The sequence below is a fragment of the Euleptes europaea genome, chromosome 8, assembly GCF_029931775.1.
Source record: "Euleptes europaea isolate rEulEur1 chromosome 8, rEulEur1.hap1, whole genome shotgun sequence".
Classification (NCBI taxonomy): Eukaryota; Metazoa; Chordata; class Lepidosauria; order Squamata; family Sphaerodactylidae; genus Euleptes; species Euleptes europaea.
Window position 1 is genome coordinate 6,060,737 of NC_079319.1, and position 24,816 is coordinate 6,085,552.

The 24,816-nt window shown below is 48.2% G+C and overlaps 1 protein-coding gene across 1 annotated transcript in view; it reads left to right on the top strand.

Annotated features, from left to right (window-relative positions):
• Positions 1-202: 202 nt before the first annotated feature.
• SLC45A4 (solute carrier family 45 member 4) overlaps positions 203-24,816 on the top strand; it is a 46,950-nt gene continuing 22,336 nt past the window's right edge. The window contains exon 1 of the mRNA XM_056854785.1: positions 203-443. Within this exon, the coding sequence (XP_056710763.1) occupies positions 203-443 (241 nt within the window). The remainder of the gene's footprint in view (positions 444-24,816) is intronic.

Genomic DNA, 24,816 nt, shown 5'->3' on the forward strand with positions numbered 1-24,816 from the left:
CCTCTCTGAATGTTTCAAAGCCTCCACGAGAAATTGATGACGCGGCCCTTTTGTAACAGGAGGGAATTACAAATATCGCTTGCACGAGGAACGCGACACAGCCGGAAAGAGAAGACGCCGTAACTTATCGTTAGAGATGATAGTGTTATTTATATAGGTATAATAAATAAATAAATATATAAGTATAAATATATATATTTTTATGGTGATGAAAATGGCTCCCCAGAATGCTGACTCGGAATCTATGCAAGTTCAAGAGCTACCGGTGGTACAGCTCCAGAAGCCAGGAAATGAAAACGAGAGTAAAGAAGAGACCATCAGCGAAGGATCCGTAGACCGGATACCCGTCCGTCTCTGGGTGATGCACGGTGCCGTAATGTTTGGCAGGGAATTTTGTTACGCCATGGAGACGGCCTTGGTGACTCCAGTATTGCTACAAATCGGTAAGTTTAAAAAACGATGCTATTACATGGTGCATGTGCTATGGGTGAGGTGGAGACGATGACGTGTTTTTTCCCCCGATACCAATATTATAGTGGATTGAGGGCTCGCCTTCTTTAATCCTGTAATAGCTAAATTCACTGAAAGTTCGGAGCAGGTATGGCTGGAAAAGTTATTAATGGGCGAAACTCCCATGATCTAGAAGCGAGTGGCCAAATGTTGTGCTCCTGTGGTTAAAACCCAGAGCAAGAAAGGATGAGGAATTGTAATTTGTATAAAAATACTGCTCCAAGTTTTACACTGGGTTTTTGACTTAATTAGCATTTTTATCTGTTTTGTTAGCAATTCTTGAAATGCAAGGTTTTAGGTTTTTGGAAATGTAGTATACAAATGGAATATGATATTTTCTGGTCTATGGCTGCAATAATTTAATTATCATTACTGTTACCATGGTACGATAGACACTCACTGCTGGTTAAGAGTGGCGGACTGTAATCTGGAGAACCGGGTTTGATTCCCCACTGTTCCACAGGAAGCCAGCTGGGTGCCCTTGGGCCAGTCACAGTTCTCTCCGAACTCTCAGCCCCACCTACCTCACAAAGTGTGTCTGTTGTGGGGAGAGGAAGGGAAGGTGATTGTAAGCTGGTTTGATTCTCCTTAAAAGCTAGAGAAAATCAGCATATAAAAAACAATTCTTCTTCACCTTTCGATGTGGAGTCCACAAAACCTCTGGTTAAATTGGCTCGTGCGGGCCTTCCGGAGTTTCCTATACCAAGTGTCATACCGAGCGGTATAAAAGCCTTTGGGACCGGCCAGCACAAACCGCTGTGGCATGGTTTCCGGTCTCACACGCCCTCCTGCAGGGGCATCCCTAACCAAGTCATAGGAACATTGGTTGGTGGTGATTTCTCACACCAGCGCCCAACCCCCAGGGGAAGCACAGCATTGGCATGTGAAATAGCATGTCTTCTACCCAGTAAGGCAAGACTGCTCCATTATGGGAACTCATTGCCATTCTAAGGCAAAAGAATTGATCTGCGAAGCTGTCGTTGGGGCAGAGTGCCCCTTTTCAACTGTTTTGCTGGGCTATATGCTAAAGATCCTTTTTTCAGACCGGCTGTGTCCCTGCCCTCTTCAGTCAGTGGACTCCTTGGTACATATCCTTTTGCATTGCCCTTACATATTCCAATTTAGGCTAAAATGGATTACACCATGTTTTAATAAATGGTCCACATCTTCTCGAGCAACTTTGGAGCAGAAGGTTCAGTTCCTCTTAGAGGACTTTGACCCTCAGCATACTTATTTTGTTGCTCGATTTTGGAGGCTACAGGGAAGAGACGAAGGGAGGTGTTTTTAGAGATGGGTCTTATTTAAGTTTCATTTTTTATTGTTTTATTGTTCAAGACCTCGGTCTAAGAACAGGGGTGGGGAGAAAGAATTTGAACCCAGGATTCTGGCAGGAGATGCTGTAAAAACCACCTTGTAGAACATGGCGCAGCATACGGGATAATAAAGAGACGAAAAGGATTGATAGAAGCTGGCTGTCATCGTGACGTACCGCATTCGGTGGTGCGAAGACCTCAACTGAAGACACAAGGCCTGTGGGTCCCAATTAATTGGCGATCTCGCAAACCGATTCCCAGGCCAAGGGAAAGTTCCAGCTGCTTTTGGCAATGTAATTTAAAGCGATTCAAACCGCGCAGAGGCAAAAGGGAGTGGGTGGAAAACCGAAGGAGCTTAGCTTGTGAAATGTTGCCTGCCAATATTCCATTGTGTAGCAATTCCGCTCGGGGAGCTCTGTTAATGCTTTTCTTTTCACCCTGCTGAGCATAATCCAGTCCGAACTTGTTTTTGAATTCCTGTAGATTGGTTTGTTGTGATCGAACCTTAATTGGAACGTAGGGGAGCTGGTCGGGTCAGATGAGAGTACGCTTGTGTAGCATTGAGCTCTTTAAAGCTGCCCTGTACCATGAATCTTGTTAGGAATTAGCGTGGAATCCATATAGGTATAGATGATCAGATCTACACATGCCTTCTTGCATCTCAGATTTGTTGTATGGAAGTGACCAGGGTGTGTGTGTGGAGGCAGAGGCACCTTGTGAGGTAGGTGAGGCTGAGAGAGTTTGAAGAGAACTGTGACTAGCCCAAGGTCACCCAGCAGGCTTCATGTGGAGGAGTGGGGAAACAAACACGGTTCTCCAAATTAGAGTCCGCCGCTCATGTGTAGGAATGGCAAATCAAACATAGAATCATAAGAGTTGGAAGGGACCACCAGGTTCAACCCCCTGCACAATGCAGGAATTTCACAATGACAACCCCCCACACCCCCAGTGGCCCATACGCTATGCCCAGAAGATGGCCAAGATGCCCTCCCTCTCATCATCTGCCTTAAGGTCACAGAATCAGCATTGCTGACAGATGGCCATCTAGCCTCTGCTTTAAAACCTCCAGGGAAGAAGAGCTTACCACCTCCTGAGGAAGCCTGTTCCACTGAGGAACCGCTCTAACTTATAAAATTCTTCCTAATGTCTAGATAGAAACTCTTTTGATTTAATTTCAACCCAGTTCTCCAGATTAGAGTCCGCCGCTCATATGGAGGAGAGGGGAATCAAACCCGGTTCTCCAGATCAGAGTCCACTGCTCTTAACCACTACACCACGCAGGGGAAGGCCACTGTGTGATCCAGGATGCTGGACTAGATGGACCGCTGGTCTGATCCAGCCATGCTCTTCCTGTGTTCTTATTGCATGGGTTGTGGTTGGTTTTTATGAGATGGACCGCTGGTCTGATCCAGCCATGCTCTTCCTGTGTTCTTATTGCATGGGTTGTGGTTGGTTTTTATGAGGTGGGAAAGCGAGGTTCTCTTCTTGTGCTACGCCACACTGAAATTAACGGCATTCTCCTGTTAAGTCACCGCCCTGTGGATCAAAGTACCGTTATCTCCTTTTGCTACTTGCAAAGGTTTGTGTAGGTCGGTTTCAGGTAGCCGGCTCAAGGTTGACTCAGCCTTCCATCCTTCCGAGGTCAGTAAAATGAGTACCCGGCTTGCTGGGCATAAAGTGTAGACGACTGGGGAAGGCAGTGGCAAACCACCCCGTAAACATAGCCTGCCTAGGAAACGTCAGGATGTGACGTCACCCCATGGGTCAGTAATGACCCTGTGCTTGCACAGGGGACTACCTTTACCTAAGGCTTGTGTGTCGTGGCTGCTTGTTTAGATAAATAGAGAACTCTGATTCTCAGCACTTTTTGCACAGTGGTCGTGAAAGAGAATCGAAATAGCCCAGCGTTCAATGGAAAGGGCCCGTTTTCAGCGTGTTAATAAGCAAGCTTTAGTTCTGCTAAATCCTCCTCAGGTATGCTGGTTTGGAACATTTTGTCTCGCCGCTCTTCTGAGCGGAGATAAAGCAAATCCTGTGGTTTTGTTTTCATGGTTGGAAGAAAGCTGCTAGAGCCGTTCGGAAGTAGAACAGGCTGCTCTCAGGAAGTCGTTTTTTGCTCCTGAAGATCGCTTTGAAGCTTGTTATCGTGAATCGCCAGAATCTTGATTCACTATAAAGATGCTCTGTTTTGTGTCTAACGCGGTGACCTTTCCTTTAATGTGGCAAGCACTCATACTTGATTTCCAAATGGGTTTTTGTTTAATGTTTCATTGAATATTGTTTGAAACCTTAGGTTGGATCCTCTGAGTCCATCCCAGTAGATCCAACTCTTTAACTGGCAGAAGTGTAGCTTTAAAAAATCAATATTGACTCAGAAGTACTCCCAGATACCAGTCACGGGGCAGGGGGGGGGGTGTCTGTTACTTTAGCCATATAGCTTGATTCGAGTCCAGTAGCGCCTTAGAAACCAACAAGATTTTGGGGGTATAAGCTTTCGAGACTCAACACTCGCTTTGTCAGAGAGCTGCATTTAGCTGCATAGATGCTGTTTTTTTTTAATAAACCTTTCCCCACACTGTTGAGGTCATGTCAGAGGGCTGGTTTTGTAACCAGGGACTCCTTTAGGGGAGGGGCTTTGGCTTAGTTTGTAGAGCCTCTGCTTGGCATGCAGAAGGTCCCAGGTTCAATCCCTGGCATCAAATACTAACTTTGATGGACCAAGGGGTCTGATTCAGTATAAGGCAGCTTCATGTGTTCATGTGCTCCCACCTGTGTTTGGATCATCTGTAAGTTACCCCATCACTTGCAAGAGCTGCCCATGGGGAAACAGCTGAAGTTAAATCAGTGATTTGAGAGTTAAAGGTCCCTTTTGTCAGGCATTTAAATAATCCCTCTTCTCACCTTTTCCCCCTCTTCTCCACTCACCCCTTTTAAATGATTGCATGAATGCATTCTGTGGGGGTGGAGGAGTTGGAAAAGGTAATAATCCTGCAGCTCCATTCCACTGGTGGTAGCACTTTTCTCTGCTGCAAAGGGCCTTCACCTGACACAAGAGTTGGATTCGAGTCCAGCAGCACCTTAGAGACCAACAAGTTTTCCGGGGTGTAAGCTTTCGAGAGTCAAAGCTCCCTTTGTCAGACGGGATGTAAGCTTTCGATATATCCCAAAAATCTTGTTGGTCTCTAAGCTACTGGACTCGAATCTTGCTCTTCTACTGCAGAACAACGCAACTACCCTCTCAAACTTGTATCAAAGAAAAGCACCTCTACTAGCAGAACAGATGTGCAAAATCCAACCCTGTGTGCGGTTCTACCCATATATAAGCAAAACAAAGACAGTCCTCTGCCCCAAGGATCTTCCATTCAACAAGGTGAGGAAGAGTCACAGCAGAGGGGAAAGGAAACCAAAGCAATAGGGTTACCCAGGATGGATGTGACTGAAGCCAGTTGCGTGTGTAATTATTCCATTCCGTTTCTGCTCCTTTTGATAGTTGTGTGTGTGTGAAGTGCCTTCAAGTCGCAGCCGACCTATGGCGACTCCTTTTGGGGTTTTCATGGCAAGAGATAGTTACAGGTTGTTCAATTTAGCTCATTGTTAGCTAACCCAAGTAACAAAGCATTCTGTCTGTTGTTGCTAAGAATACAGCATGCTGTCAGAGAATGATGTGAACCCAAACAAAATGCATGCTTCAGAGGGCAATTAGATTATTCCGTTTTGACTAAACTTGCCAGATGACCATCAAAACCTGGGTGCGATCCTTGAAGACTACTCCTTTCGTTGTTCGTGTGTGTGTGCGTGTGTGTTTTGTTTTTTTTCTCTTAAGCGGAATGGAAGGCAACAGGCACACCTGAACTCCAGGACGACTGTTCAGAAGTAACTTCAGGCCATGGAATTTTCCACCAGTTAATTATGTGAAATGAACCTTTGTCCTTCTTTTGCAAGACTAGGGCTGAGTTTTTTTGTTTTTTACGAGAACATCGCGAAATCGCTGTGGGACGGTATTCCGTCTGAGTACGTGCTTGACAGCCGTTAAAATGCCATTGTCTTCTGTTCTTGTGAAGGAGCTCCCGCTAGTCAATTTTCCATGATTAAGCACCATTAATTATTAGCTGTGTTAATTAGTGTTGTAGTGCAAGAGAGGCAGGGAGGGTGGGAGTGGTTCCAGTGGAATCGGCTGCAGGAAAAAATTACAACCAGTAGTATGAAGTCCAGATTTGGTGAGGTCAGTATAACACCACCACCACCCCGAACAACGGTAGTATTTTTCTAATTGGCAGTTACAAACAGCAAGTTAAAACATTCAGCAGCAAGTGGGGATTCGAATCCGGCTCTCTCCCAGTGCCGTTCTGTATTTTAGTTTGCCTCCTTGCATAATCGCTTGTTGTGCAATCGGTTAAACCTTTCTGCCTTTACCTTGCATGTGGAAGCATTGAAGTGCCTGGACATGATTATTTATTTATATTTGTTTGCCAAGTTTCCTTTCTGCCCTCCTCATCAGGGCCACCAAAGAACATATGAACATATGAATCTGCCTTATACTGAATCAGACCCTTGGTCCATCAAAGTCAGTATTGTCTAGTACTCTGGTCGGCTCTCCAAGGTCTCAGGCAGGGGTCTTTCCCATCACCTGCTTGCCCAGTCCCTTTAACTGGAGATGCCAGGGATTGAACCTGGGACCTTCTGCATGCCAAGCAGATGCTGTACCACTGAGACACAACCCCTCCTCTGAAGAAGAGTTGGTTTTTATATCCCTCTTTTCTCTACCGTTAAGGAGTCTCAAACCAGTTTAAAATCACCTTCCCGTCCTCTCCCAACAACAGACACCTTGTGAGGTAGGTGGGGCTGAGAGAGTTCGGAGAGAACTGTGACTGGCCCAGGGTCACCCAGCAGGCTTCATATGGAGGAGTGGGGGAATCGAACCCGGTTCTCCAGATTAGAGTCCACCACTCCTAACCACTACACCACGCTGGTGGCTAACAGCTTAAAAACATACCAAAAACATAGGTTCTTGTAGGTTATCCGGGCTGTGTGACCGTGGTCTGAGAGACACTGTCCTTCAGTGTTACTCCTCTGAAGATGCCTCCCACAGCTGCCGGCGAAATGTCAGGAAAGAAAATACCAAGACCACGGTCACACAGCCCGGGTAAGCTACAAGAACCTATGAACTCTGACCATGAAGGCCTTCGACAATACCAAAAACACATTGTTCAAACAATGTACACCAAGTTAAAATAGACACGCAATACAATAAAATGCACACACATTAAAAACAGCAATTAAAAATGCTCTTCCATGTGCTAGTATTTGCTAGTGATGCTGGAAAAAACAGGGTTGCCCTTAGCTGTAACTGTTTTTCATCAAGTGGTCTTCTGTGCAGGCACCCATAGGCACTGCACGTGCTCAGGCCAGCCACGGCGATGGAACTTCTAAAGCTTTCTAGTACTTTCTACAGTGTGAGGAGCGTTCTCCCTTCCCTTGGCCCCGTGCCAGCTCTTCCTGCGGAAGCCAGCGCACTTCCCCATAGTCCTGCCCCTGCCGCCTCATCGCTCTCTTTAGTTCAGTCAGAACTGATCTCGTTTCTTCAAAACCTTTGAGATAGAATCATAGAATAGAACCATAGTCTCATAGAGTTTGAAGGGACCACCAGGGTCATCTAGTCCAACCCCCTGCACAATGCAGGAAATTCACAACTACCCCCCCTGCACACACACACCCAATGACCCCTACTCCATGCCCAGAAGATGGCCAAGGTGCCCTCCCTCTCATCATCGGCTTAAGGTCATAGAATCAGCATTGCTGACAGATCCCTTCAGAGTGGCTCTCTTTTGGAGAGCTGGCGTGGTGAGAGCCAGCGTGGTGTAGTGGTTTGGAGCGGTGGACACTAATCTGGTGAACTGGGTTTGATTCTCCACTCTTCCTCATGAGTGGCGGACGCTGATCTGGTGAACTGGATTTGTTTCTCCACTCCTACCCACAAAGAAAGCTGGGTGACCTTGGGTTAGTCACAGTTCTCTCAGCCCCAACTACCTCACAGGGTGTCTGTTGTGGGGAGGGGGAGGGAATTGTGAGCCGGTTTGATTCTTAAGTGGAAGAGAAAGTCGGCATATAAAACCCAGCTCTTCTTCTTTCAAAAGTACCTGAATGCTCCTGAAGGGGCTCTAGATTTCTGTTTTATTGTGGCTGCCCTGCAAAGATGTGATGCCAAGGGAGATAACTGTGAAGCTGGTCTAGCTCAGGGGTCACCAGCGTGATGTCCGTGGGCATCCCACCGGATGTTTCTAGAAAATCGTTCGGAGCCAGATGAAGGTTTTGCCCAGCAAGGTTTCCTGTGGGCCGTGGGAGGTTTAATTGGCTGTGCAGATTTTTTAAAAATGTTGCTTCGGCGGCAGCTTGCTGTGGGTAAAGTGTAGACGACTGGGGAAGGCAATGGCAAACCACCCCGTAAACATAGTCTGCCTAGTAAATATCGGGATGCGACGTCACCCCATGGGTCAGTATTATGACCCGGTAGGGGACTACCTTTACCTAAGAACATAAGAAAAGCCATGCTGCATCAGACCAAGGCACATCAAGTCCAGCAGTCTGTTCACACAGTGGCCAGCCAGGTGCCTCTAGGAAGCCCACAAAACAAGACGACTGCAGCAGCACCATCCTGCCTGTGTTCCACAGCACCTAAGATAATAGGCATGCTCCTCTGATCCTGGAGAGAATAGGTATGCATCATGACTAATATCCATTTTGACTAGTAGCCATGGATACCCCTCTCCTCCATGAACATGTCCACTCCCCTCTTCAAGCCTTCCAAGTTGGCAGCCATCACCACATCCTGTAACCTTTTTTACCTGGCGGCAGCTGCCACCACGGCACAAGGATAGAGTCATAGAGTTGGAAGGGACCACCAGGGTCATCTAGTCCAACCCCCTTTCAATGCAGGAAATTCCAAACTACCTCCCCCACACACACCCAGTGACACGTACTTCATGCCTAGAAGATGGCCAAGGTACCCTCCCTCTCATGACCTGCCTAAGATCGTTTCTGTGTGAGCGAAGGTAAGCGATGGCAGCTATTTTGTGCCTCCCTCCATATCCCTTGGCAGCCATTTTTTGGATGCGCCCAACACGTCATGTCAGAATTCTGAAGATGTCCGTAAGGCTCAAATAGGTTGGGGACCCCTGGTCTAGCTTCTTATAAGATGCACGCTGTGTGGCTGCTGAATAATATAACTGAAATAACTTTCTGCAATAGGCGTCTTCAACCATCTCTTGGAATACAACTGGTAGTTCTTTTATTGCATTTTGCAATAAGCTTCTGCATCCTGCTGATGTGTGGCTTTTTGACTCGTGTATATGTAAATGAATTCTCTGCTTGTCTCAGTTGTGAAAGTGCACACTCGGGGGGGCGGGAACTCAGTTTCAGAAAGCATGCAACAGAAATCTAACATTGCAGCCTTGATCTGGCCTTACGCCTCTGTTCCCACTGCCAGCAGTCTTAAAGAACCAGTTTCTGAAAGGCAAATTGTTATTTTCCGTTGGCCAACCAGAAATTAGGTTTGCTCCTTTCCAAATGAGAAGGATTTGTGGGGCTTCAAGACACAATGATACAAAAACGTCTTTGTTACTGACACACCCAGATAGTTTATGATGGCTTTTGGCTTGCCAGGTTTGTTCTGTTTGTTTCCCAATTTGGAACGCTGGATGCTGTAGGTAAGGTTGTTCTTTTCTCAAGGAAGAGGTGTATCTGATGTGTGGCCTCAGACGTGATTTCTTCATCCTCGGAAGACGGGGCTGACTTGGGAATATTCCGCTTGGAATTTCCCAATCCTTAGATAAAGATGATGACTTCAAAACAGTGGGGTCAGCTTTATACTTTGAAGCAATGTTGAAGTTTAGTTTAGGTCTGGTGTCCCTTATAATAAGGACCCGGCCTCCTTTGCTTGTTCATTACGAGAATTGCTGGTTAAACCTTGCTTGTGGTATCATTTCTTTTATTGTATGTGTAAAGTGCCGTCAATTCATAGCCGACTTATGGCAACCCCTTACAGGGTTTTCAAGGCAAGAGACTAACGGAGGTGGTTTGCCATTGCCTTCCTCTGCAGAGCAACCCCGGTACTGCTTGGTGGTCTCCCACCCAAATACTAACCAGGGTTGATTCTGCTTAGCTTCCGAGATCTGATGAGATCAGGCTAGCCTGGGCCATCCTGGTCAGGGCAAACTTGTCAAAAAAGGGTAGCTCACCAGTTGTGATTCTGTGTCTTTCAGGTAGGGCTGCCAACCTCCAGGTGGGGCCTGGAGATCTCCTGGAATTACGACTGATCAGTTCCCCTGGAGAAAATGGCAGCTCTGGAGGTAGAACTCTATGGCATTATACCCACTAGGATCCCTCCCCAGACTCTACCCCCAAATCTCTAGGAATTCCCCAACTGGGAACTGGGAACCCTACTTTCAAGGAAGATGTGGCCTAGGTGAAACAAGCCCCGCTTAGTTTTCTGGATGACAGAAGAAACTGCATTTTATGCAGAGGTTCTCACAGGTTTGCCCAGGTCCCTCTTTGCCACCGGTGGGAGGTTTTTGGGGCGGAGCCTCAGGAGGGAGGGGTTTGGGGAGGGGAAGGACTTCAATGCCCTAGAGTCTAATTGCCAAAGTGGCTATTTTCTCCAGGTGAACTGATCTCTATCGGTTGGACATCAGTTGTAATAGCAGGAGATCTCCAGCTAGTACCTGGAGGTTGGCAACGCTAGGTTCTCAGTGATTGAATGCACACTTGGTTTAGTCTGGTGCTGCATTTTAAAGGGAACCAGGAAGTTAAAATCACTTTAATAATGTTCCTCCTTATTTCAGATTAAGCCTCTAAAATCTTCCGGTGGGGGGCAGGGTAGAGGAAGCAGCAGCCGGTAGACTGTCGCCATTAGTATTAATTTTGCAACTGGGGAAGACAAAAACCATCTTTGTTGCGTGCATCAAGAGCTGGGGGAGCAATAGAACTCTCCGTGCCCTTCACTCACATAGCTGTCTATTCACAAATGAGCTTTGGTTAACAAGCGGCATACTGTGGGAGCTTTCCCACAGTCGATTGTCTAAACAGGCACGCAGAATGAAGCCTGTGGATGCAGCTAAATAGGATTTGTATCTCTCTCCCAGAGCTGGGTAGAAAGCATTGGCTTCAGTAATGGCCACGTGCTGCGGAAGCTGGTATGTATTTTTTTTTTTTTTTAGAAGCTTAACGTGCATTATTTTAGAACTTCCTCCGGGGTTCAGGCTTACAGTGAATGGGGTGGGCCTGAAAGAATCAATGGATCTATTGGAATGTTCGGAATGTGTAAATCAGCAAATTTTTATTTATTTGTTTTTTGGGGGCTCAATGACAAAAGCGTTGTGGCTTTTCATGGTCGAGGTCTGCAAACCGCCCCAGAACAACAACTTGGGTTGAGGGCAGCAGCCATGCGGTTTATCTCCATTGTCAACAAAGTAATCTAAGGCCTTTGGAAAAGATCACAAGCAGACTGTGCTTTGTAATAAGTTGGCAATTGCGGCCGCTTTGTGGCAAGGGCCATATACACGCTTTGCAGGAAACCTCGAAACCTGCATTCGCGCAGCAACCAGTTTCCCCCATTGAATGATACGTTTTGCTGCGGCTTTCAAGCATTTTACCCGCACAGAACTCCTTCCACGTCACCTTGTCGGTTGCAGAGTAGTCTGGGGCTTGCTTTCATTTCTTGTGGGGCGCTGACTATGTCTCCCCCATTGCACCATGATAACTAGGGTTGCCAACCTCCAGGCACTAGCTAGAGATCTCCTGCTATTACAACTGATCTCCAGCCGATAGAGATCAGTTCACCTGGGGAAAATGGCCACTTTGGCCATTGGACTCTATGGCATTGGGGTTCCTCCCCTCTCCAAACCCCGCCCTCATCAGGCTCCACCCCAAAAACCTCCCACCGGCGACGAAGAGGGACCTGGCAACCCTAATGATAACTGAGGTTCTGGGCTACAGAATTTACTTCTGTGCCGCTTTTCCACCTGATCAGGGTTCCCAAGCCAGCGAACATAAAAACATTAAATCATTTGAACAATTAAGAACATTTAAAGTTACAAAATAATTCAATAAGAAACACATAAACGACATCAGAATCAGGGAGGAAGGCCCATAACGGTTATGGGGGGGGTATGCCAAACAAAACAAAAGTCTTCACCCGCTAGCAAAAAACACCAATGGGGGAGACAGGCGAATCTCCTCAGGAGGGGAGTTCTAAAGTTTTGGTGCTACCACCAAGAAGGTGGAAGGCAATGTAAAAGTCCTTGCCTGCGGACGCCAGTTACCCTAACCGATTGTCAGAGGATAGCTGTGTTGGTCTACAGTAGAACAGCTAGGTTCGAGTCCAGTAGCATCCTTGAGATGAACAAGATTTTGGGGGGTCTAAGCTTTTGAGAGTCAAAGCTTAGGCCCCCCAAAATCTTGTTGGTCTCTAAGGTGCGACTGGACACCATCTGCAGTAGAACAGCTGGATCTAGCACAGTTATCCTGTGAAAGTACGTTAGGATAGTTGGTGCCCGCAGGGAAGGCCATTTAGATTGCCTTCCACTTTCCCACTTCATCTGCTCTTGAACCACAGTTGTGCATTGATAGAATGTTCTTGGTGGTGTGTTGTTGTTTTTTTATCGCACCCGTAATTCCAAAAGCGCTTGCTCCGAGAAAGAAAAAAGAAGCAGTTTAACCAAGGCCTGATTCACTTAGAACATGGGTATCAAACTCAATTGTTACTCGAGGGCCGTGTATGACATAAATGCCACTTGGTCGGGTCGGGCTGGGCCATGCCTCGCCAGTCCAGATTGAGACTGGGGGGTGGGGGTGGCTCACGGGCCGGATAAGAACTCTCAAGGGGCTGGATCCAGCCTTCGGGCCTTATGTTTGACACCCCTGACGTAGAAAGTGTTAGACCTTTCATCACCCGCTGCAATTTATCCAGGTGTTTTCTTCAAAGGGAAGATGTTGCTTCCAATCATATTGGAATTTGAGAGGAAGATGTTTTGAACATCCTTTGTTCTCATGCAGTAGCTTTACCTAAATGAAACCTTTTTTAGGAATGGTGTGAAGAATCCACAGTGTTCTCATTAGGATTCTCAGAAATATTTTCTATTTTTAAAAATGCCTTTCTTTGCAGCTTGTTCCAGTCCTGGGATTATTCCCCCACACACACACTCAATCGTAAAAGTCTTGCTGCCCAGCAATTCTTAAAAGTTATTTCCTTAGCTTGTGTTCATAGATTGTTACCAGTGACATGAGGGATTTTATAACCAAGATTTTCGGGGGCACATTACCACATCACACTTTTTTTCTTTCGAATGAATTTTTGATGCTGTTCTTCAGAGGGTTGAAGAAGAAGAAAAAGAGTTGGTTTTTATATGCCGACGTCCTCTACCACTTAAGGGAGACTCAAACCGACTTACAATTACCTTCCCTTCCCCTCTCCACAATCACCTTCCCTTCCCCTCCCCACAACAGACACCCCGTGAGATAGGTGGGGCTGAGAGATGCAAAGCTGAGGCACATATTGCTTGGTGGTAGAAAGGGCCGGCAGGTGGCAGCCGACTTATGAGTACAACACCGTAGGGTTCTCTAGGCAAGAGACAAACAGGTGGTTTGCCATTGCCTCCCTCTGCATGGTAACCATGGATGTTCTCCCATCGAAGTACTCACCAGGGCCGACCCCAATTAGCTGTCGAGATCAGACGAGATTGGGCTACCCAGGGCTTTCCAGCTCAGGGCCCATATTGCCTACCGTGGCAGTATCCTCTAATAGTGAGAGATATGAGAAAGAGACAAATGGTAGGAAATCTGAAGGTCCGCAGCTTAGCACAATGTTGCCTAGGATGAACTATGACACAACAGAGGTCTATAAAATTATGCATGGTATGGAGAGAGTGGACAGGGAGAAACTGATTCTCCCTCTCTCATAATGCTAGAACATGGGTCATCGGCTGAAGCTGGAGGGTGAGAGATTCACAACAGATAAAAATTAAAATGGGGAACCCCCTGCCCCAGGATGTGGTGATGGCTGCCAACTTGGAAGGCTTTAAGAGGGGAGTGGACATGTTCATGGAGGAGAGGGGTATCCATGGCTACTAGTAAAAAATGGATACTGGTCATGATGCATACCTGTTCTCTCCAGAATCAGAGGAGCATGCCGATTATATTACGTGCTGTGGAACGCAGGCAGGACAATGCTGCTGCAGTCGTCTTGTTTGTGGGCCTCCTAGAGGTACCTGGTTGGCCACTGTGTGAACAGACTGCTGGACTTGATGGACCTTGGTCTGATCCAGCAGGGCTTTTCTTATATTCTTATGTTCTTAATACTAGTCATGATGCATACCTATTCTCTGCAAGATCAGAGGAGCAAGCCAAATTTATTAGGTGCTGTGAAACACAGGCAGAACGGTGCTGCTGCAGTCGTCTTGTTTGTGGGCTTCCTTGAGGCACCTGGTTGGCCACTGTGTGAACAGACTGCTGAACTTGATGGACCTTGGTCTGATCCAGCATGGCCCCTCTCATGTTCTTATGAACTGTAAGTAATGTGATGTGGAACACCTAGACCCCAAGATTCTCAAATTCACGAGAGAAAAATCGCACAAACTTGCCAGCAAGTTCCTCTTGCTTTCCCGGCAGGCGGCCAGTTCCACTGCTATGCCTCCTCCTCTCAGCCGCAGCACTTGACCCAAAGAGCCCCGCAGGGCGTGTGTCTCTTTGCAAGGTCACCTGGGCAATAAAAGGGACGCGCCCCTGAGCAAAATGCTGCAATTACGCCGTGCAAACACGCCTGTGCCGGTGCTGAGTCGCTTTCTGCAGCAAGGGCATGCTGCCTGCGATAAGCAAATCCTTGCCTCTGATTTGAGGCCAAAGCAGAAGGGACCCCAAATTGCCTTTCCACCCACTCCGGGCAAGTTTCTTGACAGTACGAGACGTCTTAGTTTGCCTGTCACTCCCTGCACCTGGAAATAAGGATGCTCTGATACGGCCGCTCTCCTTGATGCTTATGAGGAGGCAGAGAAAATTAGGGAAGCCGTCTGAGACTGTAAGGTTAGATACAGCCAGGAAAGGGACTGACCGGCCCTGCATCTGAACTTGGGGAGTTCCTGGTGGGACGCTGGCTGGCAGTAGCAAATCCATCAAATGGCCACAGATGTTGTCTCACCGCTGGCCATGTCCTGGGACTATTTGAGCTCAGGCTTGGCCACAGCAGCACGGGAGACAACAGCTGTCTCCTGAGGACCAGCAGGGCCTTCTCAGTAGTGGCACTGAAACCCTGGGACTGTCTTCCCCAGGGAGCTTCGCTTTTCCCCTTCTGTTGCCATTTTCTGCCCGCAGGCGAAAACTTTTTTTTTGTTTCACTTGGCATTCCCTCAGTGATCCCTCTTTCCTCCCCCAGTGTTTTGGCTGTTGTTTCGTTTCTTCTTGTTTCAAGGTCTGGTTTTGACTTGTTTTAATGACGTATTTGTGTGTTGGTTTTAAGGGCTTTTAAGATGAGGTTTTCACTTGTATATTTTTATTCATTAGCTGCCTTGGTGGCCCTATGGGGAGGGCAGAAAGGTAGGGGGGAAATCTTGTCACCACCACTTGGAATCATAGACTAGAATTGTAGAGCTGGAAGGGACCACCAGGATCATCTAGTCCAACCCCCTGCACAATGCAGGAAATTCACAACTACCTCCCCCACACACACCCAGTGACCCCCTAGTCCACACCCAGAAGATGGCCAAGATGCCCTCCCTCTCATGATATGCCTAAAGCCATAGAATCAGCATTGCTGACAGATGGCCATTTAGCCTCTGCTTAAAAACCTCCAGGGAAGAAGAGCTCACCACCTCCCGAAGAAGCCTATTCCACTGAGGAACTGCTTTAAATGTTAGAAAATTCTTCCTAATGTCTAGAACAGATGTGGTTTGCCCTTGCCTGCAACCGCATAGCAACCCCTGTTTTCCTCGGGGGTTCTCCCATCCATGTACTAACGGGCTGACCCTGATTGGCTTCCAAGAGATAGGGCTAGCCTTGGCCATCCAGGTTAGGTCACAACAGCAAAGTTAGTTCTGCTGCCATGCTCCGGAGTGTCATTTTGCACAGGAAGCGGGGGGGGGGGCACTGGATTTGGCCTCTGCAATCGGCAGCCACTTCAGGATCTCTTATAGTGAGCCGGTGTGGGTCACCTGTTTTCAAACACCTGTTTGCAGTTGTTTTTAAATGTAGGTGCACGCAACTGCCTACTGGGCACAGATGCTGAGCTGCTGGTTTTGTCAGATAATGTTGAAACAAAACTCTGTAAAATCCAGATGTGTCTCCCTCCCTTTATTTCATCAAGTTCCTCCTTCAGAACCCTTTCAGGCACTTCGTTAAGAAACTTTTTCCTGAACGGTTTCAGCCCCTTTCCTTTGCCTGTCCCTCCTCCGGCAGAGCCAGCGTGGTGTAGCAGTTAAGAGCGGTGGTTTGGAGTGGTAGAGTCTGATCTGGAGAACCAGGTTTGATTCCCCACTCCTCCATATGAAGCCTGCTGGGTGACCTTGGCCTAGTCACAGTTCTCTCCAAGCTCTCTCAGCCCCACCTACCTCACAAAGGTGCCTGTTGTGGGGAAGGGAAGGCAATTGTAAGTTGCTTTAAGACTCCTTAAAGGTAGTGGGGAAAGTGGGGTATAAATACCAACACTGCTTCTTCCTCCTCCTCCTCCGTTTGGCATCTAATGTGGAGGCTGAGGGAGAGGAAAGTTATATTGAGGCCGAGAAGGGGAAAGGTAGCCGAAGGTGCCATTCCATGCTCTCCCGGCCGAGAAGGGGAAAGGTAGCCGAAGGTGCCATTCCATGCTCTCCCTGCCACCTCCACCGTGCCTTATCACTGTTGCCAGTAGAGACATACAATTTCCAGAAATTTCCCAACCTGGAGCTGGCAACCCTAATTGCCCCTTCTTGCCTGAGGCAGACGTTTCTGTGCAAAAAAATCCAAGCTTTGGATAGTGGCGGGGGGGGGGGGGAGGTTCTTCAGCAGGCTAGTTGATGTGAACTTGGAAAGTCAGTTTCCTTCAAGGCCAAAAGCTCTTCCTTTTTAAGGTCCTTTCCCACTCCAGAATGTTATCATCTGAGGACCAGAGGTCCCTTTCTCCCCCATCCTGGCCAAGCTTATCCGAGAAGGTGTATTGAATGGGGGCACATGACTCTCCCTGGTAATTCCTGACCTCACCGGTTCCCAAGACTCAGGCTAACAACTTCCTGTGAACCGCAAGCTCTTCTGGTCCCACTATTGTTGGCCTGATGTCGGGATTTTTTTTTTTCATGTCTGGGGGGGGGGGGAGAAAAAACCAAACATTATTTACTGTAGGCCCATGTCCTGTTTGTTTGTAGCTAGCTGGGAAATGCCATTTTCCTGAGTCTCAGCGGTCTCAGCCGCTGCAGACAAATGAAATTGTTTTCTGTTGATTTGCGTGGGACGTCAAGAACTTTGTGCCAAGGCAGGGTGTTTCTTTTTTATTTTTTTTAAAAAGGTACAATCAGCTTTACTTATCAGGGATGCTTTTGGGTGACCTGTTTTCTCAGATTGTTTTGCAGCCGCTTCCTAAATAACTTCCAAAGGGAGGTGTAACTCTTCCCCCCCCCCCATTCAAGCAGTCAGCTGGGAAGGGAGGTTAAGCTCGGACTGATTCATGAGTGTGATTATGCACAAATTGCTCTGTACTGTCTTTTTTCTGATTACCCAACTGGAAGAATAATGGTTAGCTTTCTTGCAATCAGGGAGAGCTGGTGAGGGGAATGCCGTTCTTGCAGGTTTTATCCCGGTAATTTTTTTTTGGGGGGGGGGTTGTTTTTAGCCTGCTCTTTTGGCCACAACAATGAGCCCCCAGGATAGCTTTCTATGACCTGAAACAGAATTCAGTATCAAAGAATTAATCAAAGAGAGAAAAAACAAGGGCTCATAGAATCAGAGTTGGAAGGGACCACCAGGGTCATCTAGTCCAACCCCCTGCACAATGCAGGAATTTAACAACTACTTCCCCCACACACACCCAGTGACCACTACTCCATGCCCAGAAGGTGGCCAAGATGCCCTCCCACTCATGAACTGCCTACAGTCATAGAATCAACATTGCTGACAGATGGCCATCTAGCATCTGCTTAAAAACGTCCAGGGATGGAGTATTTACCACCTCCCAAGGAAGCCTGTTCCACTGAGGAACCGCTCTGTTAGAAAGTTCTTTCTAATGTCTAGACGGAAGCTCTTTTGATTTAATTTCAACTCATTGGTTCTGGTCCGACCTTCTGGGGCAACAGAAAACAACTCGGCACCCTCCTCTATATGACAGCCCTTCAGGTACTTGAAGATGGTTATCGTATCCCCTCTCAGTCTTCTCCTCTTCAGGCGAAACATACCCAGTTCCTTCGACCTTTCCTCATAGGACTTGGTCTCCAGACCCCTCACCATCTTTGTTGCCCTCCTCTGGAAGTCCATTTCTGGATGCGAAAGCACTCTTGCGTTCGCCTGGGGTATATTGATTTTTCCTGTAAGAAGCGGCCACCAGAAAAACCTCCACCAGTGGCAAAGAGGGGCCTGGCAACCCTAGCAAGCACCAAGGTTCTGGTCGACCTCAAATGTGGCCAGAACACAAATGTTTACAGCACAACATTTTGTTTGAGAGGTTTGGTGTCCCAGCTGATTTTCTGTCCCTTCAGTATTTGGACACTCCATTTCAGGCATGGAGAATGAAAGGTCAGTGGGCAGAATTTTGGGGTTCTCAGGGTTTCTAGGAGGCCTTTGTGTGTGTGTGTGCTTGCTGTCACCCAGCCCTCACCCTGTCTCTACTCTAAATGGGGTCCCCAACCTTTTTCAGCCTGTGGGTACCTTTGGAATTCTGACTCCGGGTGGTGGACCCCACAACAAAATGGCTGCCACAGGAGATGGAGCCAACCGCAAAATGGCCACAACAAGAGGTGGGGCTAATAACAAAAAGTCAGGGAGCAAGGTTATGCATAACTCTAATAGAAACTCAGGCAGAGGCTCTACTTAGCAGGATGGATTTCTAATCTGCACAGCCAATCAGAATCCCTACTGGGCAAAAGCCTCACCTGGCCCCGCTCATTTTCTGAAAACAATTGGCATGCACCAGGGAAGGTGCCAACAAGCGCCATGGTGCCCATGGGCATCCTGTGGGGAACCCCTGCTCTAGATAATATAAAAACTCATTGTTTGGCCCCTCAAAACTTCACGGGGCTTTAATGGTCACAAGACACCGCAAGCTTTTCGCCACAGTGCCTGGTTTAAAATGCTGCAGTAGCAAGTTGCCCGTGTCGTTGGGAAACATGGTGCGCTCAGCCCTGCTGTGGCTTACGGTGCTCCAAAAAACGAAGTTCCCAGCCTCCAAATCAGGACCTGTCTCTATCAATTGCTGAAAGAACATTTGGAGCAGGTTTTAATGTTTTGATGTGGTGCGCTCAGGCCTGGTGTGGCTTACGGTGCTCCAAAAAAGTTCCCAGCCTTCAAATAAGGACCTGTCTCTGTCGATTGCTGAAAGAACATTTTGGAGCAGGGTTTAATATTGCGCTTGGTCGACTCAGATTAGGTTAAGCTCCATTGCGCCAGGCCTTCATTGAATAAGGAGTCCCTTTCTCTGCGCCGTCGCTCAGAAACAAGAGCTCTCCTTCATTCTGCCTCCACCTGGATCCGCATGCCCTGCTGTGTTTTATTCCATGTCCGATGGGGCGATAGCACGAGGGACCGGCAGCGTCGCAGGCTGTTTGGTGATACCGAACTCCTAAAAGCTTTTCGCTGTTGCTCCAAAGCGGCTGGCCTGATAATGCAGTTGTACTTACAAGGGCCGAGGGGCCCGGAATCCGTTCTTGCTGCAGTGCGATCTCTTATGATAACGATCCAGAACATGTTGAATTACGGTAAGCTCTTTGTTCCCAAACAGTTCCCCTGGAAGAGATGCTGTGGTGTGTGTTAAGTGCCGTCAAGTCGCTTCTGACTCAGGGCGACCCTAGGAATCAATGTCCTCCAAAACATCCTATCTTTAACTGCCTTCGGCAGCAGCTGCTACCACAATGTTGGTTTTAGTCTCTCACTCTCATAGAATCATAGAGTTGGAAGGGGCTATACAGGCCATCTAGTCCAACCGCCTGCTTAATGCAGGATCAGCCTAGAGCAGGGGTCCTCAAACTTTTTAAACAGGGGGCCAGTTCACTGTCCCTCAAACACTGTTGGGGGCCGGACTGTTTCGGGGGAGGAGGCGGCGGCGCGAGGGGGCTTTCCGGAAAAGCATCCTCCTTACAAGCCCAGTCATTCCCCCTGTAGTGGTTAAGAGTGGTGGTTGGGAGCGGGGACTCTAGAGAACCGGGTTTGATTCCCCACTCTTCCACATGAGAAGCGGAGGCTAATCTGGTGAACCTGGTTGGTTTCCCCACCCCTACTCACGAAACCAGCTGGCTGACCTTGGGCAAGTTACAGCTCTGTTAGCGCTCTCTCAGCCCCACCTGCCTCACAGGGAGTCTGTTGTGGGAGGGTATGGGAAGGGGATTGTAAGGCAATTTGAGTCTCCCTTTAGTGGTAGAGAAAGTTGGCATGTAAAAACCAAGGCCATTTATTCATGGAAGGGTTTGCCTTGGATTTGCCGCTCTCCAGATGCACATTTTCCCCATCCGAATTCTCCAAACTCTCCCCTGGGGTGGGGGGGGGATTTACTTTTGAGTTCTGAGAATTCGGATGGGGAAAATGTGCATCTGGAGAGCGGCAAATCCAAGGCAAAACCTCCTGTGCATAAATGGCCACAAGTCTTTTTCTTCTCCCTGGAGATATGCCCAGCCCCCCCCCAAGTGGCCCCTACAATTACCTCCAGGCCACAAGGATACCCCCAGGAGGAGAGAGAGCCCCGAGCCGTGAGAACACTGCCAACTGTGGCCAAAACAGGAACGCCAGGACAGGAAGGGGGCGACTGGGCGGCGTGCGAGGCAGTAAGACGCCTTGCGCACCCAGGAAAGGAGGTTTTGGGCCTGGGAGGGAGAGGGGGAAGGGGGCGACCGGGCGGTATGCGAAGCAGCAAGATGCCTTGTGTGCCCAGGAAAGGGGTTTTGGGCTGGAGAGGGAGCAGGGAAGGGGGCGACTGGGGCGGGAGGGAGGCTTCCAGTTGTGCGTACACAGCCAGGAAGCCCAGAAAAGCTCTGGGGAGGGGGGCAAGGGGGGACTGGCTTCCTTGGTCCCCGGGCCGGACAAAAGCCCTCCGGGGGCCGGATCCGGCCCTCGGGCCTTAGTTTGAGGACCCCTGGCCTAGAGCATCCCCGACAAGTGCTTGTCCAGCCTCTGCTTAAAGACTGCCAGTGGGGGTGAGCTCACCACCTCCCTAGGTAGCTGGTTCCACTGTCAAACAACTCTTACTGTAAAAAATTGTTTCCTAATATCCAGCGGGTACCTTTCCGCCCGCAATCTAAACCCATTATTGCGAGTCCTGTCCTCTGCTGCCAACAGGAACAGCTCTTTGCCCTCTTTTTTTTCCCCTAGTGTGTTTTAAAAAAACCTTCTCTTTACCCCGTGCTTTAGTTACCCCTGTGTGTGTGGCTCCGCCTTTTGCAGCAGCCATGTTATAACTGGCTCCGCCTCCTGCGGCAGCCATTTTGTGGCTGCGCCCACCACCACGTGTCAGAATTCAAAAGGTGCCTGCAGTCTCAAAAAGGTTGGGGACCCCTGCTCTAGGACATGGGGACCCCAACCTTTTTGAGACCGCAGGCCCCTTAGGAATTCTGACACAGGGTGGTGGGCGCAGCCCCAAAATGGCAGAACCAGACGCACAATGGCTGCCACAGCTTAGCTTCGGTCGCACACTGAAGATCCTTGTGGTGTGGTGCCAGCCACTGCCAAAGCAACACTTAAAAAAAAAAACCTGCACACTTGCTGGGCAAAAGCCCCTCCTGGCTCCACTTTCTGAAAACACGGTCGCCATGTTAGGGGACCCCTGCTGTTGCAGCTGGTAAAATTGCCTTTACCTTAATGTGCCAAAGAAACTAATGAGGAGCATAAGAACAGCCCTGCTGGATCAGACCAAGGCCCATCGAGGTCAGCAGTCTGTTCGCACAGCGGCCAACCAGGTGCCTCTAGGAAGCCCACAAACAAGAAGAAGAGTTGGTTTTTTAATATGCCGACTTTCTCTACCACTTAAGGGAGAATCAAACCGACTTACGATCACCTTACCTTCCCCTCCCCACAACAGACACCTTGTGAGGTAGGTGGGGCTGAGAGAGCTCTAAGAGAGCTGTGACTAGCCCAAGGTCACCCAGCCATTGTGGTGTAGTGGTTAAGAGCGGTGGTTGGAGGGCAGAGGCTGATCTGGAGAACCGGATTTGATTCTCCACTCCTACACACGAAGCTAGCTGGGTGACCTTGGGCTAGTCACAGTTCTCTCCAAACTCTCTCAGCCTCACCTACCTCACAAGGAGTCTGTTGTGGAGAGGGGAAGATGATTGTAAGACGGTTTGATTCTCCCTAAAGTGGTAGAGAAAGTTCGGCATATAAAAACCAGCTCTTCTTCATGTGTAGGATTAACATCTGCCACTCATGTGGAGCAGTGGGGAATCAAACCTGGTTCTCCAGATTAGAGTCCACCACTCCAAACCACCGCTCTTAACCACTACACAACTGCAGCAGCGTTCTCCTGCCTGTGTTCCACAGCACCTAATATAATGGGCATGTAATAGGACCCTCTTCTTAGCTCCCTGCATCTCCCTGCCCTTTCCAGTTGTAATCCAAGGGGCTTTTCCCAAAAGCGGCATTTGTGTTCGATCCTATGGATCCATTCCGCTGCCAGTCGCTTTTTCCTCCTGATGCTAGAGAAAGGATGGTGCTGCTGCAGTCGTCTTGTTAGTGGCTTCCTAGACTCAGTGGTTCCCAACCTTTTTTTGACCAGGGACCACTAGGACTTTTTTGTTCGGTGCAGGGACCCCAAGGTTCAAAATAAAAATTCAGAGAATTTGAAAATAAACTTTAATCATAACTGTTAGTTAAACATTAAACGTAGAATAATATTTGAATATATATATTTTATAATAGAGAACTTTTAATTGAAAATATTAATTTATTATGGGTTTATAACTTTGTTTCGCGGACCTTAATTTAGTTCTCACGGACCCCTGGGGGTCCACGGACCCCTGGTTGGGAACCAGTGTCCTAGAGGCACCTGGTTGGCCACTGTGTGAACAGACTGCTGGACTTGATGGGCCTTGGTCTGATCCAGCAGGGCCTTTCTTATGCTCTTACGTTCTTAAAGCTGCTGCCATCCCCCCTTCCCCCTTTTATAACTCTCCGCTCTCATCTGTCCTCGCTTGCCGTTCAGGGCATAAATTCCAGAGAGTTCTAGAAACATTTTTGGATGATAAAGTTGGGTGTTCTTAGTATAAATTCTTTGCTCGTAATTGAGATTGATCTCCTGGGTTGCTGTTAAATGCACACACAGCTCTGTCTGTCATCTACCCAAATGCTACTGGTGTGGGGCGGGGGGGGGGTTGGGACGTCCACTTAATTATCTCATGGAATAAATGTGCAAAGGGGATTGCAGTTTGTCCATTCTTCAAATAGCAGCGGGCTGGTCTTTCCAGAGCTGCTGCGTAAGCTCGGTGGAGGAGGATTGCCCGTGACCTTGGTCTGAAGTTGGGGCAGAAACCATAGAGGCCTTGTTGATCCCTTTTGCAAGGTCAGATCCTAGTCGCGGCCTGGCCATGCGTGTCTCTGCAAAAACAGATGTGTTTACTCTGCGCGGGATTTTTGGACACTGGGCTTGGTGGCCTGATTGCTAATTGGGACCTATCGGATTGTTTTTTAAAGTCGTAAATTAAGCGTTGTTGTTCTGCGGCAGAGGGCGTTTAGTAGGGGGGGAAACCCTGTTCGCTGGCAGTTACATTGAGACTGGCACCATCTACAGGCTAAAGGGTGTTATTGCGCCAAGTGCAATCCTAAACAGAGTTGTGCCCCCTAAGCCCATTGAATACAGTGAATTTTCGAGGCTGTGATTCTGCTTAGGATTGCATAGTATTCACCGTTTATGTATTTGTTTTTTTCTTTGTAAAAGTCTGCACAAATTCAAAGGTTACGTTTCATAAAATAACGAACCCAGTATATTAGTCAACATGTCTAATTCTTAACCTGGCCAAATATTTGGACGCTTAAAGGTTGGTTGGCTGGTGGGTGAGAAGGAAGCTGGAAAAGGGAAGAGGTAATTGGGGCTTTCTGGGAAAGGGAAGAGGAAATAGTAAGGGAGGGGGAAATGAAATGCCCTCCATAATTCCTGTGGGTCCCCACTTGTACATTCATCTAGTTCTCAGCATGGCCCCATCTGTGGATACTTAAATCTGGAGTTCACTGCCCTGTGAACAGGCAAAACCAATTTTTCCATAAACTTGTTAGACACCCAGGTTTGCAGAGCAGTCTGAAATCTTTTTTAAAATTTTTTGGAGCTAACCCCCCCAAAAAAACCCAGCACCTGTAGCTTTAAGAAATAAATGTCCTCAATTCAAATGCCCTCAATTGGCTGTTGCTAGGCAACCACAACAGTATTGCCAGCCTTCAAGCCTTGGTTTCTGTCAGTAAAATATAGGTGAGGGGACCGGGGCACTTTCCAGGGCTGTTTTGACTTTTGAGGAAAGTCTCATTTGTGCCAGCCATGGGCTACTTGCACCACATGACTTCCATGACTCCCCCATGCCAGACTGCTCGCTACTGCTCAGCAGCCGCCACCATACTAAAGCCAGTATGGTGTAGTGGTATGAGTGTCTGATGGAGAGAAAGGTGGGGTATAAGTGTTATAATAAATGTAGCTGAAGATGAGAGGCAGATAAATGATAAGGGTTGTTGGTGGGTAGGAAGGGGAGAAGGAAACAGGGAAAGGTGAGGATATGGGAGTTGCTAGGAGGTGGAAAAGAGGAAATAATGTGAGAAGGGGGGGTAAGGGAGGTGCCTTCCCCAAGTCCTTGCGGGTTCTCTGCTGCGC